Source organism: Spermophilus citellus, assembly GCF_964194105.1.
Source record: "Spermophilus citellus genome assembly, chromosome: 8".
In the NCBI taxonomy this organism is placed as follows: Eukaryota; Metazoa; Chordata; class Mammalia; order Rodentia; family Sciuridae; genus Spermophilus; species Spermophilus citellus.
Genome location: NC_138189.1, coordinates 39,574,117 through 39,590,834, shown reverse-complemented (window position 1 = coordinate 39,590,834; position 16,718 = coordinate 39,574,117). Strand labels below are relative to the sequence as shown.

General features: G+C 41.3%; 1 protein-coding gene across 2 annotated transcripts in view; it reads right to left on the bottom strand.

Moving 5' to 3' along the window:
* CWH43 (cell wall biogenesis 43 C-terminal homolog) overlaps nt 1-15,919 on the bottom strand; it is a 52,524-nt gene extending 36,605 nt beyond the window's left edge. The window contains exons 1-7 of one of the 2 annotated variants that reach the window (XM_081303540.1): nt 15,794-15,919; nt 13,869-14,060; nt 11,179-11,299; nt 10,391-10,545; nt 8,052-8,253; nt 6,845-6,933; nt 1,174-1,431 (exon numbers count right to left, since the gene is read on the bottom strand). In XM_081303540.1, coding sequence (XP_081159666.1) covers nt 1,174-1,431; nt 6,845-6,933; nt 8,052-8,253; nt 10,391-10,545; nt 11,179-11,299; nt 13,869-14,060; nt 15,794-15,836 — 1,060 coding nt within the window. In that variant the 5' untranslated portion in view covers nt 15,837-15,919. The remainder of the gene's footprint in view (nt 1-1,173; nt 1,432-6,844; nt 6,934-8,051; nt 8,254-10,390; nt 10,546-11,178; nt 11,300-13,868; nt 14,061-15,793) is intronic. The other variant, XM_081303541.1, reaches the window with a different exon arrangement.
* Nucleotides 15,920-16,718: the final 799 nt, after the last annotated feature.

Genomic DNA, 16,718 nt, shown 5'->3' with positions numbered 1-16,718 from the left:
ATGGCAGAAGCCACCCCTCCCGTGCAACACTCATCCCACAGAATATTCACAACATTTGTCTCATTCATCTGCAGTGTCTGCCCACAGGACCAAAGTCCCAGGTAGGCAGGGACACAGGTGTTTTCATCTCCAGCACCTGGCATTGTATCAGGAATATGGTTGGTGCATGAATTAACTCATTTTTTTTTTGTTTAATGAACAAGGGAACAAATGGAAAAATGAATGTACAAATAAATAAGGACTGGATCCCCATCCCCTCATTTTCTAATATTTTATTGTGGGCAAACTTGATATGTTTTACTTTAACTTTAAAATGATCAGCAACATTTAATTTGTGTATACCTGGTATACATCAGTAATTTTATTATTGCCAGAGACATTTTTTAAGATATTAAACTGAACAACTGGGTGCAGTGGCACATGTCTGTAATCCCTGCGGCTGGGAAGGCTGAAGCAGGAGGAACTAGAGTTGAAAGCCTTAGCAATGGCTAGATGCTAAGTAAGTCAGGGAGACCTGTCTCTAAATAAAATACAAAATAGGGCTGGGGATGTGGCTCAGTGGTTGAGTGCCCCTGAGTTCAATTCCCAGTACCAAAAAAAAAAAAAGAGAAAAGATATTACACTGAACTAAGCTTGTGAGATTTTAATTTTGGCATGTGAGTTCATAACCACAGAAATGGGAAATGCATTTAATGCATGATCTTGGAATTACTATTTATACTAAGATAAATTTAAATATATATATACACATATATATACATACATATGTTTATATATTAGTAGTAAAAATCTAGTAAATAACATTCAGGATAACTAAAAAAAAATCACAATTCCTAGTTATATCTATGAGCCTTCTATTGAAGCAATTGAGCATTGTAATCATACCTTTTCCTAATACTTTATTATGTATTAAATGTGTGTCCCAACAATTCATTTAAGTGGCGTTCAGAATAATAAATGTTACTGAAATGTACTAATGACTTAAGAAATTTGCTTTTAATTTAAGATTTAGACATATTTCTAGGTTTTGTTTTTGCCAAGAGAATCGATTTTACTAAGACAGGAAGATCATCCTATTTGTTTTCAACAGTCCTGTTAAGTGCTAAATCCTGGCAAGTCCTCAGGGATATCTTCCAGCAGATCCTGTAATCCAAAATTTTTAAATGCACTCACCCAAAAGTACATCAGATCTTTCTCTAGCGTAAACACCTCCTGGGACAAACTTAAAGGCTGTGCACCATGCACAGAAAAATATGTCTAGAACATAAACCACCATGGCAACAGTCATGGTTTCTCCAGGGCTCGTCCCCGAGCTAACCAGGTGTTTAAGCACTTGAGGCCACATGGACCCAGCGAAGATGGCCAGCACACAGCCCGAAACAGCAGCTGCCCACGTGGGCAGGTAAAGGAGACCCGCAGCTGAAGCCGTTCCTGTGTGTGAGAGAAAAGAGGAAAGCGTGAATCAGATGGGAAGGCAATGAAGTGCTAGGATGACCCATTTATAGCCTTTTAGAGGCAGAAGGGACCTTAAGGGTATCCTGCTTCAATCTCCAGACAGATGAGAAACAAGATCCAGCAAGGTTAATGTCATTTGTTCAAGGTCGCACACCAGTTACCCATATGACTGGAGGTGGAATGGGTCTAGTAAGTTTCAGTCCAGTGCTATTTCTTCCAGAAAAGCAGAGGAGAAGAGGGGAAATAAATAATTGGTGTTAAGATTCTACCATCAATAAAAACTAAAATTATCCGTAATACCAAAAATATGTTCATTGAATTTAACCAACCAGATATAGGAAAGTTAAAAACATGTACAGTTGGGAGCCAGGGTTGTGGCTCAGTGGTAGAGCACTTGCCTAGCATGCGGGAGGCATTGGGTTTGATACCTGGTCCCACATACATACATACATACATACATACATAAATGGTATTTAAAAAAGAAAACACGTACAGTTGATTTGACTTCTAGAACATTTTTGTTGAGCCACCTTCTAAAGGAATTTCTACCTATCTAAATGCTGTACTTTGTCCTACAATATGTACACAGGCTTTTCCAACTACACAGCATCAAAAGAAATGTGACTTAGTGATGTAGCAACTTTGCAGTCTGTTCATTTATTATCCAACTCTCATGGCAATACAATGATTCATGGCTTTCCCCAGGTTTGTCCCTGAGTTAAAAGGTGTTAGGGGTTGGGCATCGTGCTTGGTTCACAACAGGCACTTAGCAAATATTAGTCTGTTGAACCAATAGTGAGGTCATATAACATCTCACCCAATTCCTGTAAAATCAGTTTTGAAACAGCACTTTAGGTCTACCTCACTGTGGAACCACTGACACAAGATCTTCTCATAGACAATACAGCATTTTTGAAACGATTCAATCACTATTGTATACCTGGGACCCATCTTTCAATGCATCTACAACAGGCTCTTCACTGCTCAGGGTAGTAAGTAACTCCAAGAACAGGAGTAGAGAGCAGAAAGTGACTCCAGATAGCTTCTTTAAAAAAACAAAAAAAGAACTACAAAGAAAAACCCCACATGGCTGGGGATGTGGCTCAAGCGGTAGCGCGCTCGCCTGGCATGCGTGCAGCCCGGGTTTGATCCTCAGCACCACATACCAACAAAGATGTTGTGTCCGCCGAGAACTAAAAAATAAATATTAAAAAATTCTCTCTCTCTATCTAAAAAAACCCCACTTTTATTTTGTTTATTTATTTATTTTTAAAATTTTTTTGATTAGACACAATATCTTTATTTTATTAGTTTATCTTTATGTGGTGCTGAGGATTGAACCCAGTGCCTCACGCATGCTAGGCAGGCACTCTACCACTGAGCTACAGCCTCAACCCCTCCAGATAGCTTCTTAATGTTCCATGGCTCACCTCCATCAACAAGTTCCACTGGCACCATCACAGGACAATACGGTGTGGCTGTCAGTTCATCCTCACTTTAAAAAGGAACCTCACTCAGATGTCCATGAGAGCCAGATTCCAGGGTCCTCTACAATTCATGGAGCTTAACTCTATGGTGAGACCACCATCAAATACTTCAAATATACTCTACAATGGTGATTTTTCATTTTGAAATAAAACAACTATAATGCCTAGTTGCTACAGAAATTTGTAAAATTCAGAACTACAAAGAAGCAGTTTAGGGTTACCTAAGACTGAGATGACCACGGCCAATACTTCCATGTCTTTCTCCTCAGTGTTTTCCTATGGGTCTAGAGAAGTAAATAAATGGAATTGTACCTGCCCTTTCCCCTACTTCCTCTCCCAAGAAGTTCACTCTTCCTCATTATGTATTTATTTTGCAGGTTCTTTAAAAGTGACTTTGGTCCCCATGGGTCCAAGGATGATGCATGACCGTAAGGAGGAAGTGATGAAATTGGTAGAGGAAACAATTTTACATAAATGGAAGTGTACATGACATTAAGGATTAAATGCTGCTTTTTATGATTTTCTCGTGTTATTAATTATTCTAAAACACTTTTATGCGTATGTAATACTCCCCTGGATAAATATACCACCAAATATGTAAACATTGTCCTATCAGCCATTTGTGAACTTTCCAGTGTCAAGGATTTAAAAACAACATTGTGATGACTATCTTTCTCTGACAACAAATCTCTTATCACATCTCTGATTATGTCCATAAAACAAATTCCTAGCAGTACAACCTGCATCAAAGGGCAGAAGCATTTTAAAGCTGTTGTCATGAACAATTGCTGCCCTGAAGGTTGTACCAGGCCTTACAACTTCCAGAAAACTTGCTAAAATGTCCACTCCTTTGAAACTCTGCCAAAATTATTTCTTTCTAAAATTCTTTACCAAATTTATGATGAAAATAGTATGATGATTTATATTGCTCCTGCCTAATTATTAGTGAGATTGAATTTTTCCTGTTTACTAGTTTTCAATGCCTGTTATCTGTTTGTTTGTTTGTTTGTTTGGTATCAGGGATCGAACCCAGGGGTACTTAACCACAGAGCCACATCTCCAATCCTTTCTCTATTTTATTTTGACACAGAATCTCACTAAGATGCTCAGGGCCTTGCTAAGTTGCTGATGCTGGCATTGAGTTTGAGATCCTCCTGCCTTAGTCTCCCAAGTCACTGGGATTATAGGCATGTGCCACCGCACCTGGTTTCAATGTTTATTAAAAAAAAAATGAGTGCTAACTTGATATTCGGGTCTAAAGATGTTAGAATGACTTGGTCATCTGTCTTACTGCAAAGAATTATTAAATTCTTCTTGACTGTTATTGCTTTTATTTTTAATTTAGTTTCTATCTTAAAATAGGTTTTATAGTTTTAATCAACTAAAATTGTATTTTTAAGTTCAAGAAGAAATGATACAAAAAAAAAAATGGGACATCCGACCCATCACCCACTACTTTTCCTTAGGGAGGGCAACCAATGTTAGCGTTTACTTCTACACCTTTCCAGAGATGTTCAAGGCAGACAAAGAAGTACACAGGCATGTCTATTCCCCTTCCTTTTTGCACCCTAGTGGTAATACACAACACACACCATTAGTCATTTTTTGCCTTTTGCACTTAACTGTATGTATATCCTAACTTGTTTGAGACTAAGCCCTTCCAAATAATCCTTCCCAAATCTTTACATCCAAGACATCAAGCAGAATTAGCAGTAATAGATACTCTAATAATGTTAATTTTCAACAGATTGAGTTTTTCATACAAGAGAGTTACATGCACACTGTGGAGTGCACTTACTACATCCATGCATTTTTCCTAACATAACTATTAATTATTTTGTTAATTTAATTGAAAGCTCCTGTATCTTTGCTTTTATGAAGTTCTTTGGTCCCCACCATAATTAATGTCATGCCAAGTCCTCAGCTGGATTGTAAACTTAAATGTGTGATGGGAAAATATGATTCATTTCACTACATTCTGTTTTATCATGTGGTTTTTAAAGATGAATCACAATGAAAATGGGCACCACCTTAGATAATTCAGTGTAATCTCCTACTTATTTCAGGTGAACAGGTGATCAGAAAGGGAGATGAAGCTCATGGATTACAGCCCTGGTTTCCTAAACTTAAAATAGCCTGTGGATAGAGGCCTTAAATCTGCTTGCCTTTGGAGTCTTTAAAACTACTATTTAATATTATAGAGAGATAGCAAAACTAGATTAGGTTTGGCTCTCAAAGATATGATCTTACTTATCTGGGGAAATAAGGATAAGACTATATATTCACAGTTTTTCTGTTCTTTATGTTTTTGTGTCCCTTTGTTGTCCCAGGTTCAAAACAAAGCTACTACCTATCTACCTGCTCAATAAACACTTTGCTTACATTTTATTTTTTTTAAAGGCATGCTTTAAACGCTGAACAAACTTTTGAAGTGTTTCAATCTCCTTTTTCAAGTTGCATATAGATTAAGAATTTAGGGCTGGGATATAACTCAGCTTATAGAATGCTTGCCTTGGGTTCAATCCCCAGCACCACACACACACCAAAAAAAAAAAAAGAAAGAAAGAAAGAAAGAAAAAGATTAAGAAATTAAATATGTTCATTGCAAACTCAGTATTCACAAAGTTATCTGGCCCTCTTCCTCAGGAATCCCAAGTAGCAGCTCTTTGAGGAGAAGGTTCCACCTACACACACACCCACTTCCAGAGTCCAAATGGAATGTCTACCAGAAAACACACCAGCAAGTACAAACAGCTCAACATGACTGCAGCTGTGCTCATTCAGCTCCAGGAGGAAGAGGACCTGGCCAACCCCATTAAGTTAGCAGCCCTTTTTGATTACACTTACATTTCCATGTAAGGCTGACGGTGGGTACTGTGACATGCAGAAATTACGGTATTTCTCATTCCACATTTTCTATTACTGATACAGTCTCACAGTATCAAGGGCAATACCATGAATTGCCTGTTTAATGAATATGTAAAAGAACATCTCACAGAAAGCCAATATAGTATTCGCTCTCTAAAAGAGTGGGAGATGTTTACTTAATGCCAACAATTTAAGCGGAAGGAGGAGGAGTGGCATCATTCAATCACAGGAACATGATGCAATGCTCCCTCATGTTCACAAGGACTAAAAGGAGAGTGGGAGAGGGCCACCAACACTGATTATTGTCTTCTCTTACTGTGGCCTACCAAGTAGTTTGTGAAGTGTATTTGGTGAGATGGTATAGAGGATCAAACCCAGAGTGACCTTTTTTTATGTTTAAATTAAATTTATTAGTATTTCCCTGTTTTTATTAACTGTTTTAAATTTTATTTGTTCATCTGTTTAATTTTTTGTGGCACGTACCAGTACAACAGCCTTCATTAATATTTCTGGAATCATAAAGGGTGTGACTGGGAAGAAATGGCCTGGGTCTTTGAAAAAGCATACATGACCCCAAAGATGGGTTAGAAGAATGGGGAACAAAACTGTCACATGGAAAAGAGAAAAGGAAGTGGAACTTCACTATGGAATCTCAAAAAAATCGGGGGGGGGGATTTCTAAAAAAAAAAACAAAGAAGCAAGCAAAATTAGAGGGCAAGGGTGATATATATAATCCTTCATTGCCTCAAAAAAATGTGCTCCGTGCATTTGGGTGTTGTATAGGTATTTTGAAGGGAGGTAGTTATGGCAATGCTGCTTGGGCAGGGATGGGACAGGTGAAGTGAAGTGGAGTAGGAAGAATCAGGAACCTAGAGCAGGTAGTCACTGGAGACCTTGGTGACACCTGGGTTATAGTTGTCTTGACTGGTTGTAACAAGCCATTTGGCCACAGTACATATCGCGTGGCGGCATCTTACAAATAAACTGCATAACCAGGCTCAATGGTGGCATATCTGCAGGTGAATCCCACATACCTGTAACCCACCAGATGAAACCAGAATTAGGAAACCACGAACAAGCTGAGAGCGTCAGTCCACTTGCCAGGCTCAGCAGAACTGCACCTCTGTAAAAAAAAAAAAAAAAAGGAAAGAAAATGCTAGAAGACATTTCATGCTACTAATATGTCATTGTTTCAATTACAAAACTGAAATATACCTGCTACCTCTAGGTACATCCAAGAGGTAATACAAGTCTGAAACAACCAATGGGCAATGAGAGCCCACTGGGAGACAACATTATATGCCTGAGGCATACTGAAGTCATAAAAACTCTGACTTCAGAGAAATGGCATTTGTGGTCTTTCATAGTCGAGGTAAACACAATAATGGAGTTTTCTCATAAATTAGAGTCCATACTGGTCATGTGACATTTTAAATGACTCTGCCAAAGACCAAAAGAAAAAAAAATCGTTGGCAATAGTTCCTATGTCGTTTGTCATTTTTCTTTCTTTTCTCGACCTCGGTACTACAGTTGGTGCATTCCTGACGCCAGTGTCAGTTTGATCAATAACTAACAGGTATGTGATTTTCAAAACAGTCACAAACTATTTCATTCTTTTTCCACTTTGGCAAAACATTGGAGGAGGGGGAAAAAAAGAATTTAATTCAATTAGGGAGATATCCAGAAGCAAGAATAGCTATAATACAGCACTCGATTAAGTAGCTATAATACAAATTAAGCTAAAAATAGTACTTAATACACACTAAGCACCATTTTAAGATTTTTATCTGTGTTATTATTCAATTAATCTTCGCAGGTCTGTAAGGCAATTGTTACTATTATGTCCATCTGGCTGAGAGAGCGTTTTGCCATCAGGCACTGAGGTCTCTCTGCCATATGCCCGTAACTGCAACAGAAGGGTCTGGGGGAAATGGGCAGCAATGCTGTCCCTTCCCTGCCACGGAGGAGACTCTTTGGCATGGGGATTTCCTGAAGTGGCTGTGCAGAAGCTTTGGGAACCTCTCAGGCACAGCCTTTTCTCTCCCCTTATCTATTTTGCCCCAGCCCTTCAGTACAGGGGAAATACCCTCTAGCTCTTCATCTCCAGCGTTCATGATTATTTCAGATAACATCTCTGACATCTAGGGAGAATGGATATGAAAAAGCAGGCTAGCAAAGGAGAACTGTCTTCAGACAGCCAGAACTGCCATGTTCTTGACTGGCTTCCAAACCCAAACTCACCCAAATGGGTTCGGATGTGGCCCTGGGTGGGGATGACCACTCACTGCCCATCTGGAAACAAGTGAGACCTCTCCAAAGACCCAGTGAGTGACGAACAGGAGGCTACCAAAGGCAGCGCCAGCCAGCAGCTGGGTGGGTCTAGACGGCACGCCTCTGGCCACCTTACCCGTCTTCTTCCCCTCGGGTTTGCTGCAGTCACCATCTACAAGATTTTTAAAGAAATGAAAAAGGGCCCGTTATATGGAAATATACCCTCTCTACTTAACAGACTTTCAACCAGGAGGAAATGGTGTCTGGCTTTAAGAGGCTTTCTCTAGAAGGGGAGGTGAGACATGCAACTATGATACAAGGCACAACGCATGCAGCTGTTCTGGCAGAGATGATTTCTGGCAGGCTAGATAAGGAATGGTTTAGGGAAAACAGATATTTTGGAATTTGACAAGTAAAAATGCAGAAAGCTACCGATATTATAAGAAGTTAACAGATTGAGCAAAAATATACACTGAAAAAGTGAATGACATGTTCAGGAGACAAATGTCATCCAACTGGAGTGAACTTTTCCAGTACATTAGGCTTCTTCCCCCGCAACAGGGAGTGTGTGTGCCCAGAGTTATAAGTGTGCATTGACTGGGCAGTTACTACGTGCCAAACCCTCTCCTGAGCCTTTTAGTAACTCACTCAATCTTTACAACAACTTTATATGAGATTAATATTAATATCCTTTAACAGATTAGAAAAACAGGCCCAGAGAGATCAACTAACTTGTCCAAGATCACACAGGTAGTACTGAGAGACAGAGGCTGGAGTTTAGGCAGTGTGGTTCCTTAATCCTGTCATACAGCCATAATTCATGGTGCTGTCACCAAGAGTCTCCAATTCATCACAGCAAGACCTGCACACACACAAATGTAACAACCGAAGAAAAGACTAGCAGGAGAGTATCTGTACAGAAACAGAGAGTCTAGTGGGCTTTGTGACTGTGAAGCCTCTGCAGGGTAGGAGGCAGTAGGGTCTGCCTAGTAGGCTGGCAGAAGAAAGTGATTCTGGTAAGAATGGGATCAGAGGAAGGAGAAGCAGGCTGAAAGCAAAGGTGATGGGAATGGGGTGGAAGGGGTCAGCTAAGCAGAGAGTCTTCGGAGAAAAGAGTCATCCAAACTGAATTGGCAGTAAGTATGTGACTCCATCCTTAGGACCAACAACTCTTCAAATTCAACAACAACAACAAAGAATATATCTGGTATATTCAGAGATCCTTAACAAGCCAGTGAAGATCTGATTTTTGGAAATGGGGGCACAGGACAAATCCAGAGGAAGAGATGGACACCCAGCAAGAGGCAAGAAAGAAGAAAACCCAAGTCAGGGGATGTAAGCAGTCCCTTGAAGGCCTGATCATTACCTGGTTGTATCTGAGCCATGTGCTTCCAAATTTGCACACCCACACCTAAGTGTTTTATGAAATATAAAACATACACTAGGGGACTAGACTGAGCTCTAAATGTTCTAATATTCAAGTCATGTGACTCATTTACTTGCTTAATTTCCCCCATTTTGTTACCTCTGTTTCATGCTGAGACTGGGGCCGCAGGGGAATCAGACAAGCACATTTTGTTCATGCTGAGCCAATACTCTCCACACCTGCGTTAATCTGTGCAGCTTCTTGTATTTACAAAAGAACAGTGACTCACTGAGAGTTACACAAAAAGCCAGGAGCAAGTTAATTAGAATCCAGGAGCACTTGTCCTCTCTTTTCAGAAGAATCTCAAGTTGGCCTAGGAAGCAACTCCCAAGCTGTGTATCTGTATATCTCAGACAAAGTCAGCTCCAGTAAAAGCCAGACAATTTGAATAGTGCTCTGAATATGTAAGATTTGCTTCCTTTTCAAACTTCAGATTTGGTACTTCAGATTCCTGGGTAAAAACCAGGTAGTTGCCACTCCCATAAATCCCAGTAACTTCCCCATTGTACAGTTGTACTGGGGCCAGCATGAAGGTGGAAGATGGAAAATACCAACAACAGAGGCCAGTCCACAGGAAGAAGAAGAAGAAGGAAGATAGAACGTGACCTGTAGGTATAAGACCTGGTTCTAATCTCTCATCGACTTTGTGGTACATGCCACTGATGGGTTTTTTGTTTTTCCCATCTGTGCTATCAAGAACAGGTATCTTCTGCTGAGATAACAACTTGATGGCTTTGTTAGTTACTATTTCAGAGTGGGGGAAAGCAACTGAAATGGAAGTACATTTCCACTCATACTACATTCATATAGAAAAGACAAACTCTGCAGGAGAGTTGAACACATGTTTACCTGTGCCAAGCGAATAAGTTGAACACATGTTTACCTGTGCCAATGCGATCAAGTGTGGCTATCGTACTTAATGCCAGGATCACTCTGTTGGACAACTGACAACTCCAGATTGGATTTAGTGAAGTATACCATATGCGGAGGACGACAAGAAGAATCTGTCCTAAAATAAATCCCCAGATTCTGTGGTACCTGCAAGTGCAAAAGTATTTTTAAAAACTTCCCAATGGGAATTCAAGGTACTATGTCCATTGTGAATTTGTTTCATAGAATGAGTATCTGAAATTGTCTTGTTGGTAATATGTAGTAATATATTTGACTTAGCCTTTATTTAGCCCATTACCTAGGCAACTTGTTATCATTCTTTAGTTCTCAAAACATTACTAGGGCCTTGCATAGTGGAACATGCCTGTAATCCCAGCTACTCCTGAGGCTGAGGCAGGAAAATCACAAGTTTAAAGCTAACCTGGGCAACATAGTGAGACTCTATATCAAAAAAAAAAAAAAAAAAAAAAAAAAAGGAGTGGGTATGTTGCTCAGTAGTAACTGGATTTAATTCCTAGTACTAAAAAAAGAAAAATATTACTGGGGCTGCAAGTGTAGCTCTGTGGTACAGCATGTGCTTAGCATATGTGAGGCCTCAGTTCAATACCAAAAAAGAAAAAAAAAAGTTACTGAGATTGATGGCAAGTTCACATCCTCTTTTGTGAAGAGGAGGCAAAGGTCATATGAAAAGTAAAAACTACAACTTGGAACTCCTGGCCCCAAGTTTCCCTTTGGTAACTGTACTTGTTTGTGCACAGATGCATAAGACATGAATCATACCTTTGCAAACCACTTCCTGACCACCAAGTCACGCTGTGCACTATTAGCGAAGAAAACACACCAAGTGCAAGGACCACCAGCCGAAGGATGGCATTTGGAGCCTGGAAGGAGGCTAAGCCGCCTACAAAAGAGTAAGGAGAGCTGAAAATTTCCAGCAAGAATGCATTCCCGGGCTGGGGATGTGGCTCAAGTGGTAGCGCGCTCGCCTGGCATGCTTGCGGCCCGGGTTCGATCCTCAACACCATATACAAACAAAGATGTTGTGTCCGCCAAAAACTAAAAACTAAATATTAAAATTCTCTCTCTCACTCTCTCTTTAAAAAAAAAAAAAGTTTTACACCTTCATTGGGAACCATAGAACTCACTGCACTGTATTCTGCCATCTTCAGGAAATGACAGACAATCATAGCAATGTCCTAGTGATTCCTGGCACTGCTTCTAAAAAAGTCAAATGACTGTTTCTAGACAGAACATATAGCATGATTCATGAACAAATGCCACACACAAATCTCAGAGACACTTACTGAGTTATAACAGGAGCGCAAGAAGTCCAGAGCTGTTAGTTATGGGTCCAACCAGCCTGGAGTATGGCATTTTTTTTCCTGTGAAAATCTATTCCCTATAACTCATGTTCTTACTTTTTTACCATCAATACTACTCCAAGCTTTCTAAATATTTATTAATATGAAAAAAATCTCAGTTCTTTATGATATCAAGTATACATTTAAATTTTTCACTATTTTTTGGCAATATAATATATTCAAATTCAGAATTCAAAGGGATAGAGTGCAAACTTCCCTCTCCAGTTCTGTCTTTTGGTACCCAATTCTCCCCTGAGTGGCAACTAAAATACTACCATTTTAAAATCCTTTTGGAGATATGTAATGCATGTTCAACCAAGTAATAAATATATTTTTACCCAAACATTTTTTAATAAGCAGTCTACTGACTAAGCTATATTCTCAGCCCTCATCTGTAATCTTTTTTTTTTAAATTTTTTATTTATTTTTTAGTTCTCGGCGGACACAACATCTTTGTTGGTATGTGGTGCTGAGGATTGAACCTGAGCCGCATGCATGCCAGGCGAGCGCGCTACCGCTTGAACCACATCCCCAGCCCCTCACCCAAACATTTTAAAATAAAGATTAACATTCTATAATAGACACTATTTAAAACAACCCTTTCTGCAAAATATACTTTGAAGAACATCCCACTTCATTACATAAATAATATTCTCTCTTTTGTGCTGCATAGTATTCTGTAGTATTCCAAGTTTCATAACCATAATCCATTTAACCTGTCCTTAGAGAGGACACTTATGTTATTTCTAGCCTTGCTATTATAAATATCCCTGCATTGTTTAAATATCATGTTAAATTTACCATGTGAGTTCATCTCTAGGATATATTCTACAAGCGGAACTGCTGATTAAAGGTTATGTACAGATTTGTAATCAGAACAAATACTGCTAAAGTACTCAACATAGAGGTTGTGACAATTTACATGCCCAACAGTGTGGGAGGCCATCCTCGCACGTGATTTGAGTTACCTCCCTGGCTGGGTGAGAGGTGCTTAAACACAGCTGTGTCAGAGCTTTCCTGGTCCGAGGGCTTGTCTGTGCAGAGGCGTGTCTGGCCACTGCCCCGAAGACCCAATCGTCGCCCCTGACCTTGGGATGCTGCCCCCCTTAACCTTCATTGGATGGGATTTTCCCTGGAATTTTTTGTTCCCCAATAAAAGTCCACTCCCTGGCGTGTTCTCTCTCTCTCGCTCTCTCTCTCTCTCTCTCTCTCTCTCTCTCTCTCTCTCTCTCTCTCTCTCCTCTTCTATAAACCTTGCTACCGCATTAGGTGGCTGGAGGTGGTAGCTACGAGAAGCTGTCCTGGAGCTGGTTTTAAAGGTAATAAGAGTCTTGTCTCTTTAATTTGAAACTCCCTAGCATTTACTCATGAATCGAACCTTCTTTCATGAAGCCAGCGCTGGTCGCATGGCAGACAATAGTAATGCATGAGTGCTTGTTTTCCCACCCTTATGATTCACTACAGTTATACTTTATTCTTGACCAATCCATTTAGGACACTACAGATAAATATGTATGTGCATAATTTATAGTCTATATATTTTATTATACCTTTTAAAACTGATTTTATTTTCTTTCCAGTGACTAGGCATACTTTTGCCCCTTTTCTAGTGAGTTGGTCTTTTTTTTTTTTTTTTTTTTTTTTAGTCATTGGTTTGTAAAAACTCTCTATATTAGGGAAATTAGTTGAGTAAGAGTTGCAAATAGTTTTTCTATGCTGCTGTTTGCTTGTATGGTATTTATCATGCATAATTTTTGTGTTTCTTATGCAGTATTATTTTAAAATCTTTCCAATAGCTCCTAAGTACTGAGTTATAGTTGAAAAGATAAACACACTATATTCAAGAGTTGACCTTTCTTCAACATATCCTTATCTTCCTTTCAGTGATTTTTCTTTTTTAGGCCCTTCCAATCTGGCAGAAATGTCAGAAATGTAAAGCACATTGACTCTCAGTCTAATCTTCCAATTTTACTAAAACTCTTCTATGGTGGTAGTAAGGGAAAGAAAACTCTTATGTTTTGTTCATTCAGTCCTTCAGCCTGCAATGAACAGTCTACATTATTTCACTTGATCTTTAACTAAAAAGGAAAACCTTAAAGAAACACTTACTTACAGTGATGATCCTAAGCAGGGTTAGCATCCACTTCTTGTTAGCCAGCTTCCAGAAAGGAGTAATTATTAGGAGTGCTGGAGAAAGAGAGACTATGCCAAAAACTTCAAACCCAGTGAGCTCCAGTGTTTGCAGGGGAAAGTAATAGATCATCGGTCCTAAGTCATGGTAGAGAGACCAAGAAACATAGCCTACAGAAAAAGTTGAGAAGAGAGTGAGTTATGACTTTCGCATTGTTTCCAACAGTGGCTCTCCACTCCACTCCACTGCCAGCCTCCTTCCTCCAGTTTAACTGGGTGCCATAATTGGGTACCAGTAACAGAATTCCTTCCCCATTGGTCAGGCCCTGGTTGAGAATGACTTCCTGCTGTCATATCCCCTATCCATACTCTGTTCATTCTTTAATCATGCCACATTCCTGTAGATGTTTCCTTTAGTTAGTTAAGTCCTCTTATCTTGATCATCTGAGCTGATTCTGGCTTCCTGTCAGGACCCTGGTTGATAAAATTCCCTTACCTAAGTTGACCCATACACATATAATGTTAAATATTCAAAAAATCAAAAAGAGCAGTTAACAGCAGGACACCCCCTCCCACCCCAACAACTACATCCAAAGCTCTGTAGTTAGGCAATAATCATTCTCTTGCAAGTAGATCATTTAAAACTAGCCCTTAAGAAGTGAGGCAGGGTGGCTGGAGAACCCCCATCTAAAGTCAGACACACCTCTTCCAAGGACTTTGTACAATAATGACGATCAACACTCCTGGGTGCTCACTAGGCACTAGGCTCTGTACTGGGGATTAACAAAAATCACCTCTTTTTCCTCACACCACCTTATGTCCAATGGCATGGAAACCCTTCCTATTCTCTCTTACAAATGCAAAAACTAATTAAACAAGGACGAGACAACACAACATATAAGCAAAATCCTGAGACTCTGGTTAAGATGCAGAAGTACCAAATAGCCACGTGTATTCAGACCCAAGCAATCTGTTTCCACATTTGCTCTCTTACCACTAGATGTGGTACCTTTCTCTCAAGTTACTTCTCAAACTTCCTTTCTTAATTGAAGATATAGGACTTTAAACCACCTGGCAGAGTTGTTAGGCTTGAATGAGATGAAGTACCGAGTCCTAGCATCAGAGGTAACCTACTCCATCTCCCAACTTACAAGATACAAGACGGGGCAGAATCTGAGGCTCTCCTGAAAGCTACCAGCTCCCTGAAAATCAGGCTTTCAGGAGGGCTCCCTGCCAGGCCAGAAAAATCCTTGTTTGTTAATGAACCCTAGAGAGGTGCTAGTGATTTCCCAAACGTCAGGGTACTCTGATTTAAATTATATAGTTCCAACAGAATTACACTAGTAAGTCCTTGGTGCTTTTTTGCAAAACTGGTAACTGAACAAACAAGACTCCAGTCGGATGCTTTTCACCAAATGCCCAAGGATACAGCCCCCAACCATCAAGGCCACTTGGCAACTCTGCCCGGGATTCACCTACAGTCCCTGGGGAAACCGGTATCCTTTTCCTTGGGAAAGGTAAAGTTCAGTACTGGTTAAAAGTTAAAATTCACGGGTGGGAGATTGCGGGAGACTGTGCAGGCTATGCGAATTCAAAACCAACACCTGGTGAATCTGCGCCCCTTGGACGCCATCCCAGAGCTGCATGCGAACTCAGAAAGCATCCTCTTCCGCGGGCGCCTCGCCGAATTCTCGAATTCTCGGCTTTGGAACCTCAATTTAGGTCTTGTCTTTTATTCCCTACTGCAGCAAAAGTTCCCAGGGGACGATAAGCATCTCCATTCTGGGCACGGAACGCGCTCTTCTCCCTGCCCAACCTCAGCCAATCGGGTGGAGCGCCGCGGCTCCAGGGAGGTCCGGGGGAGCAGGCACCACCAACACGCGGGGAGGACAGCCTCGGCTTACCCAGAAGGGTCTCCAGGAGGATTTCTCTCCACAGGGAGGGCATCGCCGCCACGCCGAGGGGAGTGGCGCTATCTAAAAAACGCCCCCTGGTCCGAGGTGTGGTGCGCGCCCTGCGCTCCCCGCCAGCCGCCGCGTCCTCCCAGACCCGCGTCTGCACTCCAACTCCGCTCCCTGAGAATACTGCCCGCTGGTTCGCCAGGCTCCCGGCGGCGTGCAGACCCGAGGCGGGGTGGAGCCCGACTAGACGGTCCCCTTCCCGCCACACCCAGCCCAGCCTACCCGGCCGACGCCACCTGTGCGATCTGCGCCGCTGTGGGCGCCTTGAGTCCCAGCGCCGAACTGGCAACGCCGCCGCCTCTGCCCACGCGACTGTTAAGGACACGAGTCCCAGTACCCGGACCTTCGGACTCGGACCCCGCCATAGGGCCAGAAGCAGGTTGGCTGGCCCACAATCAGGGCAGCCCCCAGGCTGGAGCGCTGCCTGCGTGCAGGAGGGAGGGAGCTAGAGCAACTCGGAATCTGTGGTGTCCTTATTTGAACCAGTCCTACGAGGGTGCGTCGCTAGGAGAAGGCAGAGAGGAAGGCTGGAGACCCAGATGGGGCAGCCTGAGCTGGGGAAGAGAGCAGATGAGGCGGCCTCCAGTGCTTGGGGTGCCTGATGTGGCCACGCGCTGCGAACCTAACCTTGGCGTTCCTAATAGTCTGCGCTACTTTTTCTAAGCTTAGTAAGGAAATGCGCAATTAGTTAACTGCGTTCTGGAAGGGCGGCCAGAAATTTTAGCATTTGCAGGATTTTCTGACCTTCAGAGACGCTCCACCACTTGCTCAGAGAAGAGAAAACATTAGAAGAAAATGGGCCTGCCTGCTTAATGTATGAGTAATGATATTTGAGATCGTCTATACGTAAAAAGGTGGCAGACGTTTC